The sequence below is a fragment of the Mchenga conophoros genome, linkage group LG20 (assembly GCF_057382185.1).
Source record: "Mchenga conophoros isolate Kocher_MC1m ecotype Shallow Benthic linkage group LG20, M_conophoros_male_GT1.1, whole genome shotgun sequence".
Classification (NCBI taxonomy): Eukaryota; Metazoa; Chordata; class Actinopteri; order Cichliformes; family Cichlidae; genus Mchenga; species Mchenga conophoros.
In genome coordinates this window covers 34,955,452-34,981,778 of record NC_140545.1, presented here as the reverse complement: position 1 = coordinate 34,981,778, position 26,327 = coordinate 34,955,452, and the positions used below count along the sequence as shown (strand labels likewise).

General features: G+C 42.9%; 1 protein-coding gene across 1 annotated transcript; it reads right to left on the bottom strand.

Annotated features, from left to right (window-relative positions):
- Nucleotides 1–293: 293 nt before the first annotated feature.
- LOC146551291 (myosin-7-like) lies at nt 294–24,624 on the bottom strand. The gene is made up of 46 exons (XM_085258559.1): nt 24,596–24,624; nt 22,479–22,578; nt 22,009–22,112; nt 21,591–21,734; nt 21,348–21,504; nt 21,062–21,089; nt 19,641–19,734; nt 19,442–19,534; nt 19,272–19,335; nt 18,653–18,751; nt 17,888–17,991; nt 17,674–17,812; nt 17,045–17,163; nt 16,793–16,942; nt 16,306–16,476; nt 16,034–16,213; nt 15,126–15,258; nt 14,938–15,014; nt 14,604–14,691; nt 14,066–14,183; nt 13,864–13,987; nt 13,647–13,783; nt 13,205–13,375; nt 13,020–13,104; nt 12,153–12,395; nt 11,888–12,064; nt 10,740–10,885; nt 10,522–10,612; nt 10,284–10,441; nt 9,700–9,931; nt 9,164–9,290; nt 7,935–8,053; nt 7,628–7,824; nt 7,281–7,464; nt 7,018–7,183; nt 6,668–6,792; nt 6,482–6,597; nt 5,586–5,772; nt 5,168–5,377; nt 4,955–5,080; nt 4,614–4,704; nt 4,260–4,339; nt 2,972–3,076; nt 2,784–2,879; nt 1,385–1,528; nt 294–1,302 (listed from the first exon to the last, which is right to left on the bottom strand). Exons 2-46 carry the CDS (start codon nt 22,576–22,578, stop codon nt 1,291–1,293), a joined length of 5,811 nt encoding a protein of 1,936 aa, XP_085114685.1. The 5' UTR covers nt 24,596–24,624; the 3' UTR covers nt 294–1,290.
- Between the last annotated feature and the right edge of the window lie 1,703 nt (nt 24,625–26,327).

Genomic DNA, 26,327 nt, shown 5'->3' with positions numbered 1-26,327 from the left:
TTCACAGCCTCGCACTTCTGCCCTTCTCGGTCTTCGGAGGACCCGGCCCACGTAGACCGCGAAGGCTGGGTCCTCCGAAGGATGCAGGCCCTGAATTGAGACACGGCTAAAGATCCCAAGCACTGCAGCAGATCTACAACAAAATGTTGCTGCAACGGCCCAAAGTTCAGACATGAACCGGACTGAAAGGCTGTGACGGTATTTTACGGGAGCTGTGCAGAAACCTGAAAGAACAACATATAGAGGAGTGGACCAAAAGCAGCAGTCAACAGCATCAGGCTTTTATTGGTCACTACACAGTAAAACAAATAATTATAAAGCCACACATCAACATACTTACAGTCTGAATATAGGCACATTTCTTTCGTTTGAACTCCTTCCCATTAACATGCTTTTGGCCATCACCGGTGGGCAGAGAAAAATCCAGCACTGATGTTCCATCCAGCAATCAGAAAGCTCTTTTAGCTCCGGTTTTGGTCTCCACCACCTCGAGTATGTTTTTTCCCCCCTTCAGTTAAACAGTCGGTCTCTAAACGCAGTTTTTTCTTTCTTTAATTGGGAAGTTACAGTCTGACACCACAAAACATTTACAAACCAAACTTTTTATGCACAAAAACCACAAAATCATCTGATTCAGTACTGACATAAAACACTGCTAAATTGATTTAGCAAAAACATTTTTTATTCATTTATAGTTTTATTATTTTTTTATTGTAACGACGCTTCTTTGCAATACATCCTGTCCCAGTTGAAAGCCGGTTTATTTCCTGTTTGTTAAATGGTTCCACGTGTGTGTTGCAACCATGAAAAACTTGCCAAATCTTCTCTGCCGGTGTCAAACAGCTCATTCTCATGAAGTACTGACACATACGAGAAGTAAAACAACTATTTTTTGGCCTTCTTTCTTTCTTTTTTTTGGTTACATTATTTTTCCAGGATCGCTGACTGTGGAAGGGGGATTAAACTGCTATTTTAAAAAGATCTTTATAGTCTTCTCTTTAATTTGGTTAAGCATGCTGAACCCCTCTGAAAACAAACAAGCATAAAACTGTTCAAAACAAATTTAAGGGGGTGAGAACTGATGCTTCCCCCTCTGGGCTTACACACGGCTGACCGCTCGTATGTTCTCGCAGCCCTCAACACTTCCCTTTCAAACCAGGTTATAATACTTTTCATTGAAAAAACGCATTGTCGTACAGTAGACGCAGATGTACAAACACACGGGATAAAAACACACAGCAGGTAACAAACAACACGTCAGTTAATCAGTGATGGAGATGCTGCAGAGCTTCATTCAGTGATCTGCAGAGACACGAACGGCTCATTAGGAACACTGATGGAAGTGAAACAGTGTTAACCTCTACTTCGTCCAAGCGTAACTCACCATGGCGACCTTGCTGGTCTGTTCGCGAGTTCGAATCCTCAGCTTGTTGACGGTCGTCTCGGCGATATCTGCTCTCTCCTCGGCTTCGTCCAGCTCGTGTTGGACTTTGCGGAAACGTACAGTACTGCAGCTCACCTGCTCCTCCTGGTGGACAAAAAGACGATCCCTTTTAAATAGATGTTATTTTATATGGATTAGAGCAGCTCTAAAAAGAAAAAAGTCCCTTTTAAGAGGAAGAGACCTCCAGCAGAACCAGGCTCAAGGACGGGCGGCCATCTGCCGTGACCACTGAGGGGCGGGGCTTTTCTGGGTTGCTCTCTGTTGATGTCAGTGTTTGCATGTCAGAATATCAATTAGTAAATGCAAACTGTGCATTTACTAAAAGTCCCAAATATCTGTGGCGCTCAGGAAATGACTGTACTTTCATGAAGGGTGGCGTGGGTTGACTACACAGGTAAGCACACTAATTGTTCTAAAAACAAGCAAATAAAAAATGAAATAATAAATGCTGTTTTTGTTTAAAGAAAATCTCCCAGGATCATTGTTTTTTTAAGGGTAATCTTGAAAATCTGAACATGCTGATTATGATCTAAATTTTCCTTCTGTGTTGTCTATGCAGGAAACGTCCTGCTAGTCATTTGTATATTTTATGTACACTCAACAAAAATATAAACGCAACACCTTTGTTACTGCTCCCATTCCCCATGGGATGGACGTAGAGACCTAAAACCTAAAAGACCTAAAAGTTTTTTGCGCTATTGGGGGTCTGGGGACCCAGAACCGGTCAGTATCTGGTGTGACCACCATTTCTCTGAAAGGCCTGTGGAGACGGCTTATGGTTGAGAAATGAACATTCAATGCACGGGCGACAGATCTGGTTGACATTCCTGCTGTCAGCATGCCAATTGCACGCTCCCTCATTGCTTGTGGCATCTGTGGCATTTTGCTGTGAGACAAAACTGCACATTCCAGGGTGGCCTTTTGTTGTGGGCAGTCTGAGGTACACCTGTGCACTACTCATGATGTCAGATCAGCATCCTGATGTGGCACACCTGTGAGGTGGGATGGATTATCTCAATATAGCAGATGTGCCCACTACCACACATTTGGACTGATTTGTGACCACTGTTTGGGAGGGATGGTTATATTGTGTATCTGGAATGAATTTTAGGTCTCTACGTCCATCCCATGGGGAATGGGAGCAGTAACAAAGGTGTTGCGTTTATATTTTTGTTCAGTGTATGTTTATGTTTACATACTTGCACATGTTTCACATTAAAAGCTCAGACGTGAGTCCCTCCGTGGAGCGATATTGACTTTATAGAAATAAAAAAGATGTTTTTTAATCATTTTGATGCTGATTTGCATTGTATTGACGAGAGCATTACTGAACACTCACAGCGTTCTCAGCTTGTCTCTTGTAGCTCTTCACTTTGGCTTGCAGCCTTTCAATCAGCTCCTGCATCCTGAGCAGAGTCTTTTTGTCCTCCTCTGACTGCACGAAAGCACAAAGATCCAATGAAAACACAGAAGACGGGACCAACATCTGTATGACAGCAGCAGCTGGATGCAGTGAGGACCTCACACCTGGTACGTCAGCTCCTTCACTTTCCTCTCGTAGCGTCGAACCCCCTTCTGATACTCCTCGCTCTTCTTCTGCTCCAAAGTCAGCTCCGTCTGCAGCGCCCTCACCTGCACACACAGCAGCTGATTTACTTCCTGCTGGTTACCTGTTACTGATATAGAGGAGCAAAACTGCCAAAACCAAGCATGAATAAATAATTCAATGACTCAGTAAAAAATATGCATGCATCAATTAATCTATGACAAAAGGTAAAATCAAATGTAAAAATGACCAATAAGAGGAATTGATTTAAAAAAGGAAAATTGAAAAACAAAGTATCAAATGATGTTGCATTTTACAACTTAATGTCTTTTTATTATCAAGTGCATTTTTTAGTGCGTTTAATAGTGCGTTCAGTTTTGGATTTTTTTGAGTCATTTACTTTTTCAGTTTTCATTTTTAATGATATTGGGGCAAGCAGAGGAATCTTAGCAACAAATCCTCCCTCAGAGACTGAGCTTGCTGTTCCTCCCCAAACAGGTCAGGAGAGTTTTTAATTAAACACGTGCTGCACCGCGCTCCCGAGCGTCAACAACAACATAACCGACCTCACTCCTGGTAAAACGGTAACTGTCAGTGACTTTGTACCGCTGTATAAACAGGACAGTTAAACGTCATGTAACCGTAAGCAATAAAACAAGAACATCTTAACAGCAGCACGTGTCCCAAGGCATGATGGGAGATAACTGGCCGCTCCCCCAAAACACAACAATACTTTAGTTCATACAGTGCCAGTTTACAACAACAGCCACATGAAAGTGTTTTATACTTAGGCTTAAACCTCTACAGTCAAACAACCCTCCTGTGAGCCAGCACCTGGCAACAGTGGGAAGGAAAAACTTCCTTTTAACAGGAAGACACCTCCAGCAGAAGGTTTTAGCAAGTTTATGCATGCTGCGTGCCTACATTGTTATGCAGCAGATGCCAGTAGAGGAAAATTGTTCCCAGCACAAATATTCTTTGGCAATTACTTTTTTGATAAACCTCAAATAAAGATGTTTTAAAGACTCTTGGCAGAGGCACTTTTTTTCTGTAAATGCGCTTTTTTGGAAACTGACCTAAGAAGTTACTCAGACGTTTTGGGGTTTTATTTATGTAATGCATGTAACACATCCACCGCTGTATAGAAGAGTATCTGTATGACAGAAACAAGGAAAAGTAGAAAGTGTCCTTGTTAAACTACCAGGTGTTGCAGTGAAACTTGATTTAACTGACAGTGAGAAACAACTCTGTGACTGAGTTTTCACTCACTGTTGTCTCCAGTTTGTGGAGTTGTTTCTTTCCTCCCCTCAGAGCCATCTGCTCCGTTTCATCCAGTTTCACCTGCAGTTCTGTCAGAAGAACATAGATGCTGGAAAAACACGGTGACATCTGCAGGTGAACTATGTGAACAAGTTATCATCTACAAGTGAGGAAATACGAATATACAGTATACTGTGCGTGTTCAGATAACCCAGATAACAAATGTGCCAGAAAGCAAACAGACAAGAAGTCTGTGCTTTTGTTTTGGCGAGCTAATTTCTATTGTTTCTATTAACCTACCATGACAACAGGTGACATCACAGTCGATACATGCATTTATTTTTGTCAGTAGTGTTATTGTACCTTTTACAGTAGACTCCATATTCTTCTTCATTCTCTCCAGCATAGTGCTGCTGTCCTGCTCCTTCTTCAGCTCCTCCGCCATCATGGCCGCCTGGTGAAGCACAAACATTAACAGGATTCTGGTAATAAGTATTAGAGGCTGACAGAGTGTGTGATGGATGCATGAATCGCAGCTTTATGGGGTAAATAAATGATTAAGAAATGCTAAAACGTCTGAGTTATTAAATTTAAAGATTAATAAAGTTTTCCAGCATCAAACTCGGTTAACATGTGATGAAAACTACAATTTAACAGCAGCAATGGTTTTGATCAGGGATCAAAGGTCATGGGTCAGGACTAACATCACCGATGGCCTTTTTGGCCTTCTCCTCAGCATTGTGACTCTCCTGCATCGCCTCGTCCACCTCTCCGGTCAGCACAGACAGGTCAGCCTCCAGCTTCTTCTTCTGGTTCATGAGGCCCGTGTTCTAAAACAGGAAGTCATCAAACCGTCTGTCATGATGAAATGCTCATATTTCAACATGATTGTATTTGATGTGCCGTAATTAATTAACCTGTGCAGCGAGCAGGTTAACTCTCTCTGACACCTCCACCAGCTCATGTTCGGCCATCTTGCGGGTGCGGTCAGTCTGTTCCAGGACCCCCCGCAGCTCCTCCTCCTCCGCTGACATCAGCGAACACCTCCGCTCCAGGAGGGCGATTTGCTCTCTGAGCTGATTGGTCAGCTGGACTTTTTCTTCTAGCTCCACCTGCTGCTCTTTAACCTGCGATAGAGTTCAGCACAGAAAGGTTGGTTTACATGTTATATCATTTGCCACTAGGGGGCGGAGCTTTGTTTTGGTTGAAGTTTTCACTTCTGCTGCATTTTTCAGTCCATGATTGATGTGATAATGAAGCACAGTGCGGTCAGTAAATAGCACATCCCTGGACACTGTTTTTACTCATCATTCTGATGTGAACAGGTGAGGGTACCTGTATCTGCAGGTGTCTCATGATCCTCCGGCTCTCTGCTTGTTGCCTGTTGGCGTTTCCCAGCTGAATCTCCATCTCGTTCAGGTCAGACTCCATCTTCTTCCTCAAACGAACCGCCTCGCTACGATGACGAATTTCTGCCTCCAAATTGGCCTGCATAGTCTCCAGGGAACGCTGCTGGCTCCCCCTGGTGGACAGCATTGGAGTTACCTCTCCATCAACACTAAGGTTGCAGTTGTCAGTTCTTTCTCTGGTTATGAACCTTTTTTTTCCTGGTATGACTGGTTGAGGCAGACCCTACACAGGGAAAGAGCTGCTGTGGACTCCGTACTTATGTGCCTTAGGACGAGGCTTTAACAGAAATATAGACAGTCACTGCTCGCTGCACTTACAGGCCGTCCATTCAGTGCAGAGCCTTCTATGTAGCTCGCCAGCTAACAGTAGCTAACAGTAGGAAGAATAACCTGGACCAGAAGCACTGCTGGCCTTCTGCCGCCCCTCAGTGGAGAGCGTGCTCTCCTCCTGCCTGGTGTTTGGTATGCAGGGACCACAACTGACAACAGGAAGGCTGTGCAGAGGGTACAGCCCAAAAAAATCATTGGCTTCCCTCTGCCTCGCCAGATCCTCCTGTCTCAGGAAAACCAGGACCATCACAGGTGACCCCTCGCACCCCGCTCACCACCTGTCTGACCCACTGCCCTGTGGTCAGCGCCTCAGGTCAATCTGGCCCCACGCCTACCTCCAGACTCACTAACAGCTTCTTCCACACAGCAGTTTTTCCTTTGCACCACTTTCAAGCATTCTCCAATGACAATAAAAGCCTATTAAATTTAATTCTATTCTATTCTATTCCATATATTAAGCCCCTTTCAGTCTGTTATTAATATATTTATTACCTGAGGCTGTCGATCTCCTCCTCTTTCTCTGCAATCTTTCGGTCCATCTCTGCCCTTATCTGCTCCAGCTCCATCTGATATTTCAAGATCTTGCTTTCCTCATGTTCCAAGGTTCCCTGATCAATGGAAAGGTAACAGTTCAGGCAATAAAGACTTTATAGATAATTGATTACAGCAGCTAATTACCTCTGCTTCCTCCAGGGCAGCTCTAATGTCGCTCTTCTCCACATCGAGGATCTTCTTCATCCTCTCCAGCTCATGGATCGTCTTCCCTTCCTGACTGATCTGATCTGTCAGATCCACAATCTCCTCTAGAGATATATAAAGAAAACACTTTGATACACTGGAATTTAATCCCTTAACTCCCACAATATTAAAAAAGGATTAAAAAATTGAAGTCGTTTGTTCGCTGGACTACAACTTCTCTTCACATCATGATATTCTCCATGATATTGAGCTTGTAAGACCAGGTCCCTGAAATGAAGATACCAGTGTGATTGTAGTAAGTTAAGAGGACAGGGGAGGGACTGCAGTACCCTGCAGGTTCCTGTTTTCTCGTTTAATCGTCTCCAGCTGGTCCAGAGCTTCTTCATAGCAGTTCTTCAGTTTGAAGAGCTCAGTGCTCAGACTGCGAGACTCTTTCTGTGAGGCCTCCAGCTCCATCTGACACTCGTCAAACTTCAGCTTCCAGTCACTGAGCACCTGCATCAAACCAGTGCACACATTTGTTTCTGAGCACACCTACTTATGGGCATTAAAGTGTAAATCTCCACATGGGGAATCGTGCCATATGTCTGACCATGTCAAAGTTGCGTTGCCTCTTGTCCAGAGCCAGAGCTGCAGCGTTGGAGCGCTCCAGTTGGACCATCAGGTCTTCCATCTCTATCTGCAGACGCTGTTTGGTTTTCTCCAGTGAGGAGCACTTGGCCTGAGACGCCTCTGCAACTTCTTCGAGAGTCTGCAGTCTCACGACCAGTTTCTTCCTGCAAATACAACAATTCAACTTATTAAACGTTACCAGTCTAAAGTCAGTAGCTGCTTTGAAGGAAACTGGATAAAGAATTTAAACTGTGGTCTTTGCATTCTCCTATAATGTGTTAGTATGGCACCTCAGAGTGACGTGCAGCTACAGCAGTGTTGTCTTACTTTGCTTCCTCCAGCTCCTCTATCCTCAGCACAGCATCAGTCTCATACTTTGCTTTCCACTGAACCACCTGACTGTTGGCTGTAGACAGCGCCCTCTGCAGTTCCGCCTTAGCTTCCTGCTCCTCCTCCAGCTGTTCTCTGAGAAGGCTGCAGTCGTGTCGGGATGCCTGCACCGCATGAGCCAGCGCCACGCGAGCCTGAAACACAGACACAGGATACATTTGTTCCAATAAAATACCTTCAAAAAGGTATTAATAAGAGCACTGAAGTGACCTGATGTGTTACAAGTGTAAGAGTTAAGTATTACTTTGCTCTCCTCCTCCAGCCGTTTCTTCATATCCTCAACATTCTGGCAAGCGCCCACCTTCAAGCGCTGGAGCTGAGCGATCGTAGCGTCTCGCTCCTCCAGACGACGTCTGTACTCGGCTGAAAAGGCGACAGCCAAACGTACATGAGTACGATAAGCTTGCTGCATCTTAGACATCAGATATTCATTTACCATTTTTACAAATTGTATTTTTTTGTTGGCGTGTTTACTAAGAATCGTGGACAAAACATAAGCACAGATTCAAAAACTTTCATCGTTTCAGATCAAACATAAAATGATGTTGGACCTTTTTATGACTCAGAGGACAGAACACTATCAAGAACAACCCTCCGATACTCAAATTATCCACCAGTGCGATAGGTCACTATTTACTACTGTTAGTGCGGGACGGCGTGATGACTCCATGAAGTCAATTACCACATCAAAAAAAGTCGTGGGTCATTATCAGCAGAGGTTTCAGGTAAAACCATTGTGAGACCTTGCCTCACCCTGTCATGTGACCTATTGAGATCACCTGACGCCAGATGTGAGTGAAGACTAATGTGCCTGGGAAGGAATCTCAAAGCTGCATTGTAGGTGACTGACAGGCACTTCCTGTCATTTAGATCCTAACAAGGGCTGCATGTTTGTAATCTAAAGTAAATACAGAAAGTTTTTACTTTTAAGGTGTTTCATCAGTTGAGCCTGAAATTCTTTTTTTAAATGGAAAAATGGGGAAAATCTAACAGGAAATTTTTGATGAAGGTGTAGAAACCAATGCATCGATGTTGGGAAACTAAAGAAGTTCAGTTTTTAAAAGTTGCAAAATCTTCTACCAGTGGTTCCTATTTCAGCCATGATTGTAGTGATGGACATCATCACTAGCTTTAATAAGCTTATATTAACATTTTATGACCTTCTACTTGTCCTGTTAGCAAAGCTTAAGCTGAGAGGGAGAGGAATTTATGCCATCTCAATAATTCTCCATCACCTTTCGCTGTCAATTAATGTTTAATATTATTATGTTGATCACTAAAGAAATCATTTTAAATGCTTTTTTCTATAGAGTACGCTTTAAGCATTTGTCCTAATAATCCTAACACAACAGACAGGAAGGTGAGGACATCCACACAGAGTGCTGCAAGATGTAGGAGAAAGAAAATTCATGCAGCCTAAAATCAGGTGTTCAGATCTGTAGAATCAGTGTCGGGTGTGTCAGTGTGCTGTACTGGTTTCTGTGACTGCTCGTGCTTTCTGAGCGTTGACTTCAGACAGCTGTCTCTGCAGCTCGTCTGCTCTGCTCCTGCTTTCATTCAGCTGGTCCTCATAAACCCTGCACATCTTCTCCACAGCAGCCTGCACACAAAGATCAATCAACAGAGAAGTCACAGTTAATGTGGTCTAAGAAACACGATCAACGTGCGGTGGTTACAATGTGACCAAATCTGGTCGCACTGCACTGCATTAACATGTTTCACCTCCTCACAGGTTTAAAGTGTAAACAGGTCAAGAGCACGAACCACCTTGTTTTGTGTCCCATCATCAGTTCTTTTGCAATAACGCTGCTTAAAGGAGGACAAAGCTGTCAGAGCATTGGAAATGGCCTCTGGGCAGATTAAGATCAAGGATGAGAGGCAGCACTGTACCCAGCTCTGTTACTGCATCCATGGCAGCATAAACAGGGCCAGCAGGACTCAACATGACGAGTAGACTGACACTGATGAACCTGGTGGAGTGGCCCCTTAAGCGGGAGGTCTGTTCCTACCTTTGACCTGGAGAGCTGCTCCACGCTGGCAGCCAGGTCATCAGCCTCCAGCCGGAACTCCACCTTCTCCTTCTCCAGCTTCTGTTTGACTCTCTGCAGAGCATCTATCTGCTCGCTGAGCTCCGTCACCATGTCCGAGTGCTTCTTCCTCAGGGTGGCTGCTGTTGCTTCGTGGTGAAGCCCCGCCTCCTCCAGCTCCCGCCGCAACTTCAGGAAATCTGCCTCTCGCTTCCTGTTCAACAAAGCAGTATTTGTGATAATCTGGGCAAATCTCAGTATTGAGATACTAATCCATCCACTGTCGAACTCTAAAGGTAGGAATCTACATCTGCATGTAATCTTTAAGGGGTTTCTCTGACATACAGCTAGAGCTGTGTTCTTGAGATCACCATATTAGTCTCAACGCCTCACAGGAAATACCTGTGCATACAATGACCATGTTATTTTAAAACAGCCATCATTTGAGCGCTTTGTATATGACCGAAAGTAAGGGTCACCTCTAACGTAGCTACTGTGGCTCTGACTAACTGACCCCTAATGGATCCCTTTGATGGAAGTTAGAAATCACCAAAGCCCATTTTAACCTGTTGAGGGCGATCTGAGCCGCTGAGGCTCCTCCTGCCTCCTCCAGCTTCTCTCCCAGCTCCTCCAGTTCTTTGGCAATGTCGTTCCTCTGTCGTTCCGCCTTGGAACGCCATGCCCGCTCCGCCTCCAGGGCCTCCTCCAGCTCCTCGATACGAGTCTGAGGAGGGCAAGTACAAAACAAACTACAGCAGCAGCAGTGAAGAAGAGGAAGCTGAATAAGATCCTCTCTGCACCAACCTGAAGCTCTTTGATCTTCTTATGAAGCTGAGCAGCCAGACTCTGCTCATCCTCCAGTTTTGACTGAAGCTGCACCAACTCAAAGTCTTTCCTTTAGAGAAGGGTGAAGAGAGAAAAGCATTTTGTAGGGATTGACAGTAATAAAGTACCTTTTTTCAGTTAAAATGAGCCCTTTCAGCTAAACATTTATATTCCAAAACTCTAGACATTTCTCCTACTTTCTCAGTCTCTCTTCCTGCTCTTCCTTCTGGTTTTCCAGGTCCCTCACTGAGTCCATGGACAGCTTCAGATCCCCCTCTAATTTCCGTTTGGTTCGTTCCAGATCGGTCCGCACCTTCTTCTCCAGCTCCAGCGAAGTCTCAACCTGCACATGAGTTAGAAACCAGTAATAACAGCAGGGAACATTACAGGTCTTTTCTGGACCAGTGCTAAACAAGCTTTCAAAAGTTGGTTGTAGAAATTCTTTTGGGTATTTCAGTGATTGTTTAGGGACAGAGAATTAACAACCTGCAGGGTTGAAAAAGAAATCAGTGTAAAGGGGCAAAATCTGCCAAAAGCCCAGACCTGTGGCGTCCACTTGAAGCTGGCTTCAGAAATAAGTCAAAGCTCTAACACACTCCTGTGCTGAAATGTCCAGCTTCACAGCAGAAGTAAACATGTTTACTCTATCGTGATGCTGTATGAGTGAAAGTTTTATCCACTCGTTTGGATTTTGTTAAGGTTGGGGTGAGATGCTAATGACCAGCTAATGCTAGCAGGTTTGAAACAAACAGACACATTTCTGCTAATTAAATAACAGAAAAGCAAAATACTAGAATTTTACTCAGAAAAGCTGAAGCATGGATACAAGGACTCCACAGCAACACTGATTATTTTTCAGTTCATTCCATTCAAGTGCTACGAAAGGTGCAAACAACACAAACACAGGGGAATTGTCCATTTCAGAGACAGGTGAGCGTGGCAGTGGTTATCGGTGATCGGTTACAGCTACCCATGTTGGAGAAGGTAACGTGAGACGTGTACGGGGATAGAGGGATGGCAGTGTGTTTCAAAGCTGATATCCCATAAACAGCAAACTGCACAGCGTGGAGTGTGGATGATAAAAAGCCCCACAGGTCAGAGGATGTTCAGTGTGAACCATCCCTTCAAGACGCTTTATCTGAGTTTTCATATGAAGATTTTTCTCAACACTAAAACTTAAAAACAAATGAAAAAGTTACCTGAATAAACTTCAGATAATTCAATTTTATTTATTCAGCACAGGTTCAACCAGTCGTCTCAAGCTGCTCATCCTTCCACTCGAGTGCCATAAATAACAGTTTATATTGCAGCCTACTGTCAGACATCCAGGAATATCTCTCCTTACACTGTCCACTTGCTGCTCCAGTCGAGCTTTGGCCTTGGCCAGCATGTTGACTTTGTCCTCCTGCGCCTGGAGGTCATTCAATGCCTGCTGGTGAGCTTCCAGCAGGGCAGCCTTCTCTCTGCTCAGAGATGCTATGGATTCATCTAGAACAGACATCTCCTGTGATAGGTTCTTCACCTGCATGGAGAGAAAAAACAAACATTATTCTGTGAGTGAGGGAAGTGATGGAAAGCAGCACTGATATGGTCTCTTTTGGGGAACAAACCTTGTTCTCAACCCCATGTCTCTCTTTCTCCACTTTAGCCAGGGTCATCTCCAGGTCATCCACGTCTCTCTTCAGCGATAACACCTCGTCCTCCAGCTGACGCTTCTTGGACGTCAGCGTGGAGCTCACCTCCTCCTCATCCTCCAGGCGCTCCTGCATCTCCTTCAGCTTTGACTCCAGAGAGATTTTAGACTGAATCAGCTGGTTGCAGCGGTCCTCAGCATCCATCAGGTTGTCCTGCTCCTGGATTGTTTGGATACAAAAAGTTATTTAAATATATGAGGCCAGTCTGCATATCAGAAGCTAACAGCTGTAATATGGACAGGGTATATTAAAAATTATGAACAAGTGCATAAAATTCTTGCATAATGGACTACGCAGTATACAGAGTGACTAAAATTGTGCTCGTATGACTGCACATGTTCCATGACCATGACGAGCTGGATCACTAAAACAATGAGAGTTTGTTTATTGGTGGGTGCTTAAACCCACAGAGGGTTTGCTGAGGCTAAAACAAGCACCCAGAATAAAGGAATCAACATATTTTAAATAGCAAAGCAGGAAATATATCACTATGACCTCAGAGGGCGAGAACGCACGATTAAAAGTGACTAAAGAAATCTCCAGCAGAACTACGCTGGGTCTACTACCAGTGGGCAGACGATAAAGAAGAGATTTATAGAGACCACGAACAATAAACAGGACAAAGCACGATCTAATGTAGAAAGTAAACCTATGTTAACCTTTTAATGCCCACCAGGTTTCTGCCCTCATTGATTCAGTTCTGTGTTTTCTATTACTCTGTGAAGCCCTGCTGTAAGGATCCTGCTGTGGTGAGCTGGCACCACTCGTTTAAATTTCTCTTACTGCTTGAAGCTGAAGAGCCAGGTCATTTTTCTCCTGAACCAAAGCCACCTGCCGCTCCTCCGCCTCCTTCCGCTTCACCTCCGACCTGATGAAAAAAAACAAACAGAAACATGGCAGGACATCAGACGTCTGTCTGCGTGCAGCTCAGCTGTAGCCCCGATTCAAGCGCCGGCGGATTAACGGACCTGCCGTAGGCCTCTTTTAGTTTCTTGAACTCTTCGTTCAGAGCGGCCAGTTCCTTCTCGACCTGGGCACTCCTGAGCAGCGGACGGAGCTTAAAGAATAATATCATCCACGGCCAAGTCCTCACTGAGAAGAATGCCCTGATGGCAAACTGGATCACCATCACTGCGTCCCTGAGAGGAAGAACAATAAAAAAATCACATCAGCCCCAAAAAACAGGTGATGAGAGTCAAAACAACAGCAACATGCTGCACTAAGCAAAGTTTAAACATCTTGGCATGGTCATATATTCATTAAACTCTGTCAGGTTGCTTTTCTTTCTTACGAATACAACTTCCTTCTTACTTCTGATCAACTTTTCTGGCATCAGCACTTAAAAAGTTTTTAAAGTCTCCTTTTTACTGATTTGTTATCATTCATTCCCCTGATAGATGTGACACTGACCTTTGCAGCATCAGTTTCTGTCGCTCCATCCTCATGAGCTTCCCTCTGCATATGGCCTGAACGGTGGTGAGGATCTGAGACAGACGGTTGTCCCGCATGTCCTCCAACTGACCCAACAGACCCGCCTTAAAGAACACCTGAGACGAAGCAACGGGACCATCAGCTGAACTCCAACAACATAGGTGTCAAAGGCAGGGTAAACTTGAATTTGTTGTACCTTTGTGTGTCCAAACTTGTACTGGCTGTGGTCTATGTCAAGAGAGCCCAGCAGTTTCTCCACAGCCTTCCTGTTGTCCACAAATGAGTCCTCTGGAATCGCAAAAGGGTTCAAGATGCGATAACTGAGAAGAAGAAAAAGTCCATTACTGAAGAGCAACAGCAGATGAAGTAAATAAATATGTGTTAGATATGCAACTCACCGCTGTCTGAACTCAGCGTACAGGATGCGGTTTGGAAAGCCCTTCCTGCAAATCCTGATCCCCTCGAGGACCCCGTTACACCTGAGCTGATGGAGGACCAGGAAGGGATCCATCACACCTGGAAAAACAAAGGAAGGCATCTCAAAAAATAACTTGGAGAATACTTTAACTGTGCAGTCCAACAATATTTTTATTTGGGGCATGGGAAGGAACTAGAATTTCCCTTTCAGTGCAATTAAGTAAAAGTCATTACTTCAGATGGTTTCTTTACAAAATCGAGCATTACGCTAAAACCAAACTGAAAGTGCATCAACAAATGCACGTAGACATAATATGTCTGTTGAGACTTGTAAAGTAGTAACAATATCTTTGGTAATATTTCTGGCACGAGACAATAAAAACATCTTTAGTGGTGCCAAGGTGAAAAACACCTTTTACCCCACCACATACAGGTCATTCATTTAGCAAGTTTATTTTTCTGGGTGAGGACGACTCACAGACACCAGCTGTCAGTAGATACCAGGGTTCGTGGTTTTACCTGGAATCTTGCTCTCATTGGGGATTATGCAGCGCACAAAGTGAGGTTGAGTGCTGCGAAGGTTAGCCATCAGCTTATTAAGATTTTCCTGGAATAAACACACAATTAGTTGAAACCTCTGTCATAGTGTACAGCAGGGGCTAAAGGGTCACATGACAAACTGAGACTGCTGTGGAGGCCTCTCAGACTTATAAAGAGATCAAATTGAGCTTACTGGTTATGCCCTCCAGTAACAGTCCCAGTTTCTCCTGTGGCACCTTGGGAAAATGAATTGCCCCCCCCCCCCCCGGTGTACTGTAATGGTGTCTCAGGGGAAGCTGCCAGTCACACCCACCTTGTGCAACTGTGACGCAGTTTGGAAAGAAGCTGCTTTCTTCCTCCTCTGTTTGGTTTCAGCCTTCGGATCAATAGCTAAAATAACACAAAAAAGCAAGACTCAACCCAAACACACTCATATAGTTCAATTCCTTGTTGTAGTTGAACGGTTTTCCATTAAATATTTAGTGAGGCTGGTGTTTTTACGCATATCAGAGCTGATGTAGATCTCAAAAAGTCCAGCCATCAGTTTGTTGGAGGATTTCTGGAAGAGGGCCACCACCGTCTCATTCAGAGGATCTCTGTTCTTGTCCAGCCAGCCTGTGATGTTGTACGGCACCTACAACACACACCAGTCAGTTGAGCTCTGTGACATCAACCTCGGCCAGATCTAACTTGAGAGAGAGGCGTTGCAATCAAAGCGTATTTGCATGACAGACACTCTCAGGTCAAAGAAAATGTCCAGATGTTAGCTTGTAGATGTACCAGATGTTTTTCCCACCTGTCAGTCAACAGTGTCCTTTAATCTCACAGATAGTTGTTTTAACTGTAGAGCCATCCAGTTCACATTGCTATCAGTTAGTTTCCTTGTTGTCAATACAAGTAACCGAACTTCACTGATGTTCTGTGGCCACTTTGCTGCTGAGCTCTTCTAGCCACTGGGCTCTCATATGACTTAAAGCATAAGCATGATCCTATATAATAAATAACTGGATGTGCATTTATACCAAAATAAAACATCATAAGATTTTTTTTGTCAACTCGAGCTTTTAAAAACAATGCTGAGAATATAACACAATTTTTTTTCCATGTTTAAATCTTTAGGATTTTTTGTGTTCCTTATTCAAAGTCACACCCGACCAATTCCCATCCCGACGTTCCCAGCAACATTCTACATGTCCAGAGTTTCAACCCAAGCTCAAGAGTAAAATCAAAAGCTTTATGGCTTCACCTGAAAAGGCCAGAACAACGTCTCCATCACCCCGCTGTAGCTCTGTAGCTTATCTGAGCTAAGACCAAAGTTAAATTGTCCTGATAAAACTGGAGAACTTCACCTTCAAGTAGACTTCAAATGACCAACAACAGAAAAAGTGACTTTATGAAAGGATACCCACCACTCCAGCATAGTGAACCAACTCAAAGTGCGTCTCATATTTGCGCTTCTTGTCTAGACGCGGCCGCTGGAAGTTGGGTGACTTCCCAAGATGGTTGTCGTAAAGTTTGGTTTTAAAGCTGTGGTCCGTGGCCTTGGGGAACATACATTCCTCCTCCATGATGGACAGAATACCCATTGGCTGGACAAAAGAGCTCTAATTAATTCATTTCATATTCACATAGGCTTCATATTGGAATCATCCAATACAACCCATGTAACACGCAAACATACCTTCTCTATGAGGTCTATGCAGGCCTGTAAGTCCAAACCAAAGTCTATGAAGGTCCACTCGATGCCTTCAGCCTTGTACTCTTCCTGCTCCAGGATGAACATGTGGTGGTTAAAGAACTGCTGCAGCTTCTCATTGGTGTAGTTGATGCACAGTTGCTCAAAGCTATTGAACTGCAAACAGAAATGAACCATATTTTTGTAGTTACTGATCAAAAGATGTTCAATTCTGCAAAATGACCGAACCACGAGTGACACCAAAGAAGAAAAACCTTTTCTCTGAAAAGCTGTCTGCTAGTGTTTCCTGTGCTAGGTTTGAGCTGACATCTAGGATATCCTTGCTATGATTTCACGACTTTTATTCCAATGGTTGCGCACTATTTTTACAGTAGCATTTATCTTCAAAACATATATTTGGTGTCACTGGAAAGACCTGGACCTTGGCTGGATTTGAAGGTGCTGAAAGTGTCTCTTTGTATTTCCTTTGTACCTCAAAGATCTCAAAGCCGGCGATGTCCAGGACACCGATGAAGTACTGACGAGGCAAAGAAGTGTATAAGGACGAGTTGATACGACCCACCAACCACTTAAACATGCGGTCATAGGTGGCTTTTGCCAGGGCGGCCACTGCATAGTTCACCTAGACACAAAACACGACCTGTTAGTTTTCCTGGAACCACAGATAAACATGTTTGGAAATTTACAGTTAAGTTTATGTAGTAAGACAGAAAACTTTGATCACCTGTTCTACAGTCTGTCCTTTAACAATAAACTCATTTCCCACTTTCACTCGAGGATTCAACAGGCCTTTCAGCAGGTCAGCAGAGCTGATGCCCATCAGGTAAGCTGCCTTATCTGCACCTTAACACACAAACCACATGCAGGTAATTATCTGAGGTCTCTACCAGCACAGACTAGACATGTTTTTCACAGTTATACAAAAAGATTTAAAAAAAAGGTGAGGACTTGTTCACTTCAATGCCAGATAGTTATAAAGATCAACTACAACGGACCATATGTAACTGATGGCTGTCGCAGCTCAACCACAAGTTCATAATACATCCTCTGAGGTTGTGTATTGTGAGATTTGGGCGAGGTCTGCAGTTAATCCCAGCTCATGACCTTTCGCCTACAATTAGTATTGCATTGGTACTTTCTGTACCTTAACCAAGAAATTGAAATTGAAAAAGTAATTTTTGTTTAAAAAGGCTAAAACTATATTGTTGCTTCGTTATCTTTCCATCATATTCTACCAAAATCCTTTTGATAACACACTGCGAGACAACAGAAAGCTCTGTCCAGGCAGCATCACCTGCATCCATTATACAAACTAACTGTTGTGTCTTTGTGATGGTGTTTAGTGGGTCATACTCTCTGTGCCGTCCGCTTCGGCCTGCTCTTCTCTCTGTTTCTTCTTGAACTTCATGTTACCGAAGTGCATGATGGCTCCAACAATTTTGTAGCAGCCATACTTCTCCTCTGGAGTGAAGCCCAGCGTGTCCATGGCACGCTGCACACAAACATACAGAGTACAGTTTACACACATCATCAGAGAGTTTTCTTTGAGACGCTGTGTTCTTCTTACGTCGGTGAGCCTCAGTTCCTCTCCGTCACTGATGCTCTCCACCGTGGTCACACCCTGAGAGCAGAAGTGGTAGTCGTAGGGGTTGGTGGTCACCAGCAGCATGTCTGCATCATGAAATTATTTTATCATTAGTTATCACAGTTAACCCTCTCTTTCTTCCCACGCTCCTCACACTGTAAATGGCATGTTTCATATTTTCTGTGGTTACATTTCATAATGTTATTGTTCAGTTATTTGGTAAACAGTGTAACGTGCGGTGGAGATGCAGCTGGGTAGCGAATGAGCAACAGCTTCTGACTTTCCAAAAAGTACTCATTTATTTACAATATCAAAAATAAAAGTGCCACCTCTACCACACATTACTGAAGAGCACACGGGAGCATCCATTACAGGAGGAGTGCGAAGAAGAACAAAAAGGGGGTGACACCAGTCATGAGACAGGAGGCGCCGCCATGTGGTCATACACTGCATTACAACAGCAACTGTTACAACAGGCAAAGACAGCAAACTGTAGTAGCTGCCTCATTGTTTCAGGTCAGTCATATTTGTCGGGGGCGCATAAACCTGCACCAAAGCCTCCCCAGATTGCTGGGTTGATAAATTAGATTTTAAAGACATGCATTGTTTTTGTTGTTCTGCATGTTCTTGGTTTTATTTCTGTTTCTGTTAATAATGCAGTTCTATTAAACGGAGTGTCATTTATATAGCTGGTGTCTTTCATTGGACAGGTTGCAGCACTGGGTAGTTTTTTTGTTTGTTTTTTACCTTGTAATTCTGGCTTATGATTGGACAGGATCTGGTAATAGATGTGGTAGCTTCTCTCTCCTGGTTGCTGGAAAACAACTCTTGACTTTTCTAAAAGGTCTGAGGAAAATAAACACAAACTACGTCACTCATCAGCCAAAGCATCGCGAGACACCCACAACACCTCACAACCGTTCAGTGTCTGACGCTGAGATGTTAGTAACACATCTTGTCTTGCAATACCACTAAGCCATAAAATGAAGTATGCCCAAGAAATGTAAGATATTGGAAACTTGGAGGACTGTATAGTAACTGCTGCATGACTTAAACTGTTCCTCAGTCATTTGTCACAGTGTACTAGGAGTGTTTGGGATGTACCTCTGTTTCCAACAATGCCCCAGAGCTTTTAGTTGTTGAGACAAGTTTCCAGTGAACTAATGTGCTGTTTCAGCCCTTTTTACACCCGCATGCCTTACAAAATTCTACACTAGATGGATGGATGGTTTCAATTAAAACGTATTTGTGGCTGTGTGATAATAAAATGTCATTTGAAAAATGCTGAGTAGAAAGGCTAACATGTTCGGCTAGTGCAGTTTAACTAACAAATTCAAACGTGGAATAACTTTTTGAGAACACTTACAGATGTCGATGTCAGCAGACGCCAGTTTCCCTGTTGGGCCAAAGTGAATTCTGATGAACTTGCCCTGAAGCACACAAATACAAACCCACGGTCTTTACAACACGTCTACACAGAAATCCACATGAGACACAAAGCTGTGTTCTCCACTCCAGCCTTGAGGATGAACTCACAAAGCGGGAGGAGTTGTCATTGCGGATGGTTTTGGCATTCCCAAATGCTTCCATAGCTGGATTAGCTTCAATAATCTGATCCTCTAAAGATCCCTGAATACAAAGAGAAACATTGCAAAGACATATTCCCAGTATGGGTATTTTTTTTCACTATGGACTGGAACAGTTAAGGAAAAGGGAAACTGTTGAGGCGTCTTACTCCTTTTTTCACATTTTCTCCTAGAGCAGCGACGATGGCAAAGTACTGTATCACCCTCTTAGTGTTGACTGTTTTCCCGGCACCTGACTCACCTCTGAAAGGATGGTGTAAAAACAAAGTCAATTTTCAGTTAAACAATTTAAAATATGCCTTTATCAGTGAATGAGAGCAATAACATATTGGTGCTACTTCATCATGACATGTATAAACTACAACTCTGAGGCGAAAGACAGAACGAATACACTGAGGCACATATTAAGTGAGAACATCACTCTCTGTTCTCGGTTTAAATCATGACATTGTGCAGTCACGCACAGGCTTTGAAACCTTCAGCTGAGTGTTTTTGCTATTTCCGTTGAGCTAACTAACTGGATGTAATGAGCGATGGATGGGTCTACAGAAGAAACCACGGCCCTGTGCTCTCCTACAGTAGTGACTAGGGATGTAACACTTCCACAACCAAGACTGGAACCTTGTTTGAAACAACTGGAAGACCTATTGCCATCCCTATGCCATGATACCCATGTGGAGTACAGTTAAATCATGCTAGTCAGATGAGAGCTGTGATGTTTAACGATCACTCAGCTACCAAGAACTGGAAGTAATTCAGAATCCAATCCTGGTATGTGGTTTATACTTTTCTGCTCCTAAAGAAGAACCAAGGTGCCTCAGTATCCCTCAGCCATGTGTTCCTCCAGCTTTCTCTCTTCCTCTTTCCTTTTGGATACCATTCCAGTCTCGACCTAGTGATGTTAATGGTTGGCTTCCCGAGGTTGAGACCAATCCACCTTTAACTGCAGCACGTACTCCTTTCATAGGGAAGATCCTTCCTCATCAAAGTCGATTTGAGTTTTCTGTCAGTGTTTCTCTGTTTGGGTCTGGGGCCCTTTAGCCATATCTCAACCCCCAGGGAGAGGTGGTCCAAATCTGTGTGGCCTCTACCCTTTGACTTGTCTACTATGGGTGTCTCTGTGAACAGAAGTGTAGTTTTGGAGTATTTTGGATACTCATTAGCAACTTTTCGTCATCTCTGCACCATCTTATTTTAAAATTTGGATTTCTACAATATATTTTTTTCAATAAGACCATAAACTCTTGATTGTGACCATCATGAAATATTTACTAAATAATCAAGGGCGTGGCAGAGGCATTCACCCATAGACTTGTACACGACTTTGAAACTAGAGGAGTCTCCCCCTGCTGGCCAGTAGAAAGAATGTTCCTGGTTAACAGCTTTATGCTCTGACCTAGAAGCTACTTCCATCTTTTTATATGTAGTCTGTGGTTTAAATGAAATAAACTGCAAGTTTATATACAGGACATGGTTTGCTTTTCTCATATAATTCCTATTTCCATTTGTATTTTTATTATGATGTCATATTACCGACCGTAATGTTAGACCAGCTGTGCTTCTGACTTACGTGATGAGCATTGACTGGTTCTCACGATCTGTGAGGGAAATAAAACCAAGTGAATAAATATTCAGAAGAGGCAAATGAGCTCAAAGTTTATCCACTAAGCAAAAGATTTATTCACGCATTCACCTAAAGTGGTCCGTACATTGACACCACAAACACAGACTATACCTCTAATGTTTAATTGGAATAAAAGGTGCAGCATAGAAGACATTGTCAACTGGCTGGTTGCCAGGTAACGACTGCAATGAGAAAGCTGACAGCATGGCTGATGAGGCTAAAGGTGACTCACTCTGCAGCAGGTCAGTGTAAGCGTTGTCAGCGATGGCGTAGATGTGGGGCGGCATATCTGCACGGCGCCTCCCTTTGTAGGCTGTCACCACCTCAGGAGTGTAGACCGGCAGCCATTTGTATGGATTGACTGTGACACAGAACAGACCAGAGTAGGTCTGACGCAGAGACACACAGTTAGAAACACACAGTGAGGAAGATGGAAACGTGTTTTTGATGGTTGCACATTAGAGTAGATGCTAACATAGATCATCCACATGCTGTATCTCCTGCTCAGGTTGAAGAGGACAGATGCTTCGTTCAGGTGTGTCAACATGGCCATGTCCTCTATCATGTCGAACTTAGGAGGGTTCATTGGCTGGAGGTCGTCTTCTTTTACTATTAGAAACTGAAACACACAAACACACATGAAGCTTTAGTTAAACCCCTCAAAGTGAAATTTAACTGTTTGTTTTTTGATTGTGAAATAAGAAAAACAACATTCCACACATTTTAACTCAGGACAGCAAAACGGTGCATGGAAACAAAAGATCAAAAGGAGATGTAGTTTTATTGTGGGGGATAATTGGGGCTTGTGTGTTTCTACTCAACATATTAAATGACTAAATAATAGTAATGAATAAACAGCATATCGAGTAATTAGAATTAGCTGGCTGACTAACCCGTCCGTCTTTGGTCTCCACAGTAGTCTTGTCTCCATTCAGCTCTCTGATCTCCACTTCAGTGTATGCTTCAGTTTCATCGGGCATCCAAATGCGCTTCGTGCCTAAGAGAAATGGATTACATAGCATTTTATTTAGTATGCAGTAGCATATATATATACATACAGCATCTAGACCTATGTACAGAGCAGAGGTTGGAAGTACAAATACTTTGTTACTTTGTTATTTCCTAATTTTCAGGTACCTTCTAGTATAAAAACAACATAAACTGTATAGTCTCAGTGTAGAGGATGGAACTCAGCTGGGGCAACTAAACCTCAGAGCAGCAGTACTTAAGCAAAGAAGTTGAATCACTACTTTGACTTTTACTGGAGTAGTTTTTTTACACTAGTATCTTTTCTTATACTTAAGTACAGATTGTCCGTATTTTCCACCTCTGGTGCAGAGAAATATAAAAAGGAAACAGAGACCGTCAAACGCTTGGGCCTTGGCAGCCAGCTGTTCCAAGTTGGTGAGGCGGAGGTAGTGAGCCGCTTCTCCAAACTCCGCCATGTCCAGGAACCGAGACATCTGAACACACAAACATCACAGATATGAGCATTCATTAAAGATCCTCGGAGGGCTGTTATTTCCCAAACAATGTGGAAAAGATGTGGTACTTTCTGCTTTAAATGTTCTGAAGGCTCATGAGCAAACTTTTAAAGCATTCTCAGACAGCAGCATTTATCACCATGCTAATAAATAACAGTGCTGGCTTTCTTCTGGCTAAGGTAGGGCGACACTGATCCAACTTCTGCACCAACTTCTTCCCGTTCTGTTACGTTGGCTGCAGATATGTTCTGATACAAAGTTCAGATGCTCATTTTCCACCAGTCACACTTGAGAGGACGTGCACCGTCATTGTTTAATGCAAACGTCATCAGTAGATTTCTCATGTAGAGGCTGCGTCTGTTTCTTGAAATTATTTACAGTGAGAAAAAAATAGAACATGCGCACATTTATCTTTCCCGTCATTATAAGCCACGATCATTCATCCCATCGGCTGCACTATAAATCTTTATTTAGCTGCGAGTAAATCCCAGGCATGGACTGAACTAAACTGTGATGTCAACAAATTGGCATGGCAGTCATTCACAGTAGTTCTGGCCTACCTCGCTGCATTACTCAGGCTTTCCAAGAGAGCTAACAGCTGCCACATCAGCTCAAGAGGATCCCTTTGCAAATTCTTCTAGTAAATATAACCCTTCCGTTATCTCCCTTTGTGTGAGTCTGAGTGCCTTAACAAAGACTCACAAGATGAGGTGAAGCGTCTATGTAGCATCTGTGGTTCAAAAGGTAGGTTGTCTATAAATGAGAAGGTCAGTGGTTCTATCCCTGCCTCCTCTACTCGTTGAAGAGTCCTTGATACTGAATCTTGGGTTTGAAATGTCTTAGTGTAAAAGTGATTCTGCATAGAACAAAGTGCTTGAATGAATGAGGCTTTTCATAAGAAACTCTGAGTGCTCAAATACTCTAGAAAAATGCGGAACAAGTCCACTTGGCTTTTCCTTTTCAACATCAGGACAGAGTTAAAAGAAGACTATTATATTAGTGGGCAGAAATCTTCTGCTTGGCCACATTTGACCTAATAAACCTAAATCCATTCACCTGAGTCCAAGCTGAGTCCACATAAAGTCCACAGTTCAAATATGGTGAGTAAAGTATTGCACTGTTGATAAATACACAGAAACCTGTTTCTCAGTCTGCTTCTTATAAAATAAGTGCAAAATAATAATGTTTCATTAGTACTTGTTTATATTTTGAGGCTTCTCTTCTTTTCTAGTTTAACGAGGTTCAGTAAGAACATTCACATACTTTTGAGCACCAGTAAAAGACTCTGTAGTTGTTGAAGCTCATGAAGCTAAATTTTCACCTTATTTCATTAAAAATGAAGCAGATTTGAAACCAACTCTCCGGGTCTTTTAAATTCAATTTAAATTGATTAAATTAGAAACGTATCTGTTGTCAAATGGACCAGAAATCAGCTAATACAAAATGACATTAGTGAATCAGCAGGGACACAATTCTGTTTCTGAAATTTAGGATGACCATCTCACAATCTGACTGCAGCCAGTCGGGATGCAACAGGAAATAACGTGCAATTTTGGCAAAATGAAACAAAGTAAAAAATATAAAACAATTTTTTTTGTAGGACATTAGTAAACAGGTACATCTAACTTCATCACTGCGTCACAATCCTACAGCTGTTACCAAGGAGCAGACAATAATGGTGTTAGCCATTAGCCGTGCATCTTGTCCTCAGTTCAGTAGCAAACTTGCACTAAACTTTTCCCAAGTTCACTAGATGAGTGTCACACAGTGTTGCTCATACTGGACTCATACAGTTACACACTGGGTAACACCTTCAGATGCTGAGGTTGCTGGGAAATTTGAATCCTTTACATTTTTGCACTTTTTGTATTAAAAACTCAGTTATCCAAGTTGCTGTGTACAAATAAAATTCATCTTAGGATCTATTACAGTCATGTCAAATATCAAAGCATACATCACAGAAATCTGATGATTAAAATGGGGGCAGTGTACTTACTGTGCTGGGTGGCTCTGTTTTGAAGATCTTTGAGGATGTGCAGAAAAACACAATAGCGCAACTCAAAGAGCATCACTTTGCTTTATAACCTCACTGTGAAGGTCACTGCAGCATGTGACCCCCTCCCCTGCAGCTGACTGGGCAGACTGGTCTGCTGGATGGTCATAAAAGGCCTGCTGTGGTCAGGATAGAATACCAAACTAAAGCAGAACCAAAGCCCCATCTGCTCCCTCCTCATCCCGGTTTTCTCCCACTGCATCCCGGTCTATCTATGGAGACTGACTGTCCACTGCTGACTTTCCCCTCTGTGCTTCTGCCCATCTGTGTTTTGTTCCATCTTTCTGACATGTATTCCATCCAGGCTATCTCTGGGTATTAAACCCCAATTATTCTTTATTTAACCCCGTGGCATCAAACTTAAGCCAAGCTGTCAATGAACTGCTGATGTGGTAAATCAGAGAAACCTGTCAGCATTGCTCCTCAGGCTCTAAAATCTCTAAAGGTAAATAAATGCTGGAGCCTCAGACTTTTTAAAAAAATATTAATTCACAGAAATTTCCTGTTTATTCTTCAACTTTTTTTTCTCATAGACCACCTGTAAACAAAAATTCTTATATTTACTGGCTTTAATGACAGCACAGTGCTAGGACTTTTGATGGGTGAAAGTCATTCATGTCTTCAGTAGTTAGTTTTCAGTATCTGCTTCTATTCATAGAATATTCATTCACATAAACATTGAAAGCAAAGATGTAATTGAATAAAGTCTGAATAATTAGTTATGTAGATGTGAGCTATGCTAACTTATATCAGCAGATTGAGCAGCTATAAATTCATTTATCTGTATGCAGTTAAAATTTAAATCATTTTCGTTTCTGAAATGGAAACAAATGAGCAGTTCACTTTGTACGACTGCTTTTCTTTTTTGAATGTTTATAATTGCTTCCCCACATAAAATACTGTGTAACCACATTCAGCTAATGCTATGCTAACTGGAAACCCATGAACTACCTACCACTACTTTAATTAGAAAATAATGGCATTGGTCTTCTGAGTTTTGGCTTCTTTATCTGTTAATAATAGAAAAGATTCACTCTAATAAACTGTGATTGTCTTTTCAAGCAAACACCAGCCTTAGAAGCTGCTTGTAAGCTCCCATCATCCTCTGTTTTCCTCCATCAGTTACTGACAGTAATAAATAAGGCAATGATGCACATCATGTCTCACTGACTGATAACCTGACACACTGAGCGAGTCCAGGCAGGATTTGGACCGCAGTGGATTTTGACATTAGATTTCTCTGTGCAGAGTTGAAATAATAGATCTGCAGTGGGGATTAAACTCGAGGCTTTCAGCTTTGATATCGTGCTATTTTTACACTGAGAACAACCAGCCTTCTGCTGCCTCTTTAATCTCATGAAAACTCAGCTCGCTCCACTGTTCGGCTGGTTTTTGAGGACCAGCTCACATATCAACAGGCAGGGGAACTGAAAATTACATAGCATTAGGTGGTGTAAGTTGGGGCAGTCACATTATAAAGATTACCAAAAGAATCTGCAGGCTACAGAGCTACTGTCCATGGCTCCAGCTTTGAGCCCAGCAGTACTGTGGCAGATAGATATAATATGACGTCGGCCCACATTTTGCAGCTCTAGTAGCGTCAGCTCTTCTAGGAAGGCTTTCCTCAAGGTTTAGGAGTGTTTATGGGAATTTTGGACCATTCTTTAAGAAAAGC

What these genes read in the sequence shown, in the direction of transcription:
- LOC146551291 (XM_085258559.1), bottom strand. Translation starts at nt 22,578, where the DNA reads ATGTCTCGGTTCCTGGACATGGCGGAGTTTGGAGAAGCGGCTCACTAC. An exon ending in TGGAGCAGCAAGTGGACAGT is followed by an intron (nt 10,886 to 11,887) that starts GTAAGGAGAGAT and finishes ACTCATGTGCAG; the next exon opens with GTTGAGACTTCGCTGGAGCT. An exon ending in TATGGAGTCTACTGTAAAAG is followed by an intron (nt 4,340 to 4,613) that starts GTACAATAACAC and finishes TTCTTCTGACAG; the next exon opens with AACTGCAGGTGAAACTGGAT.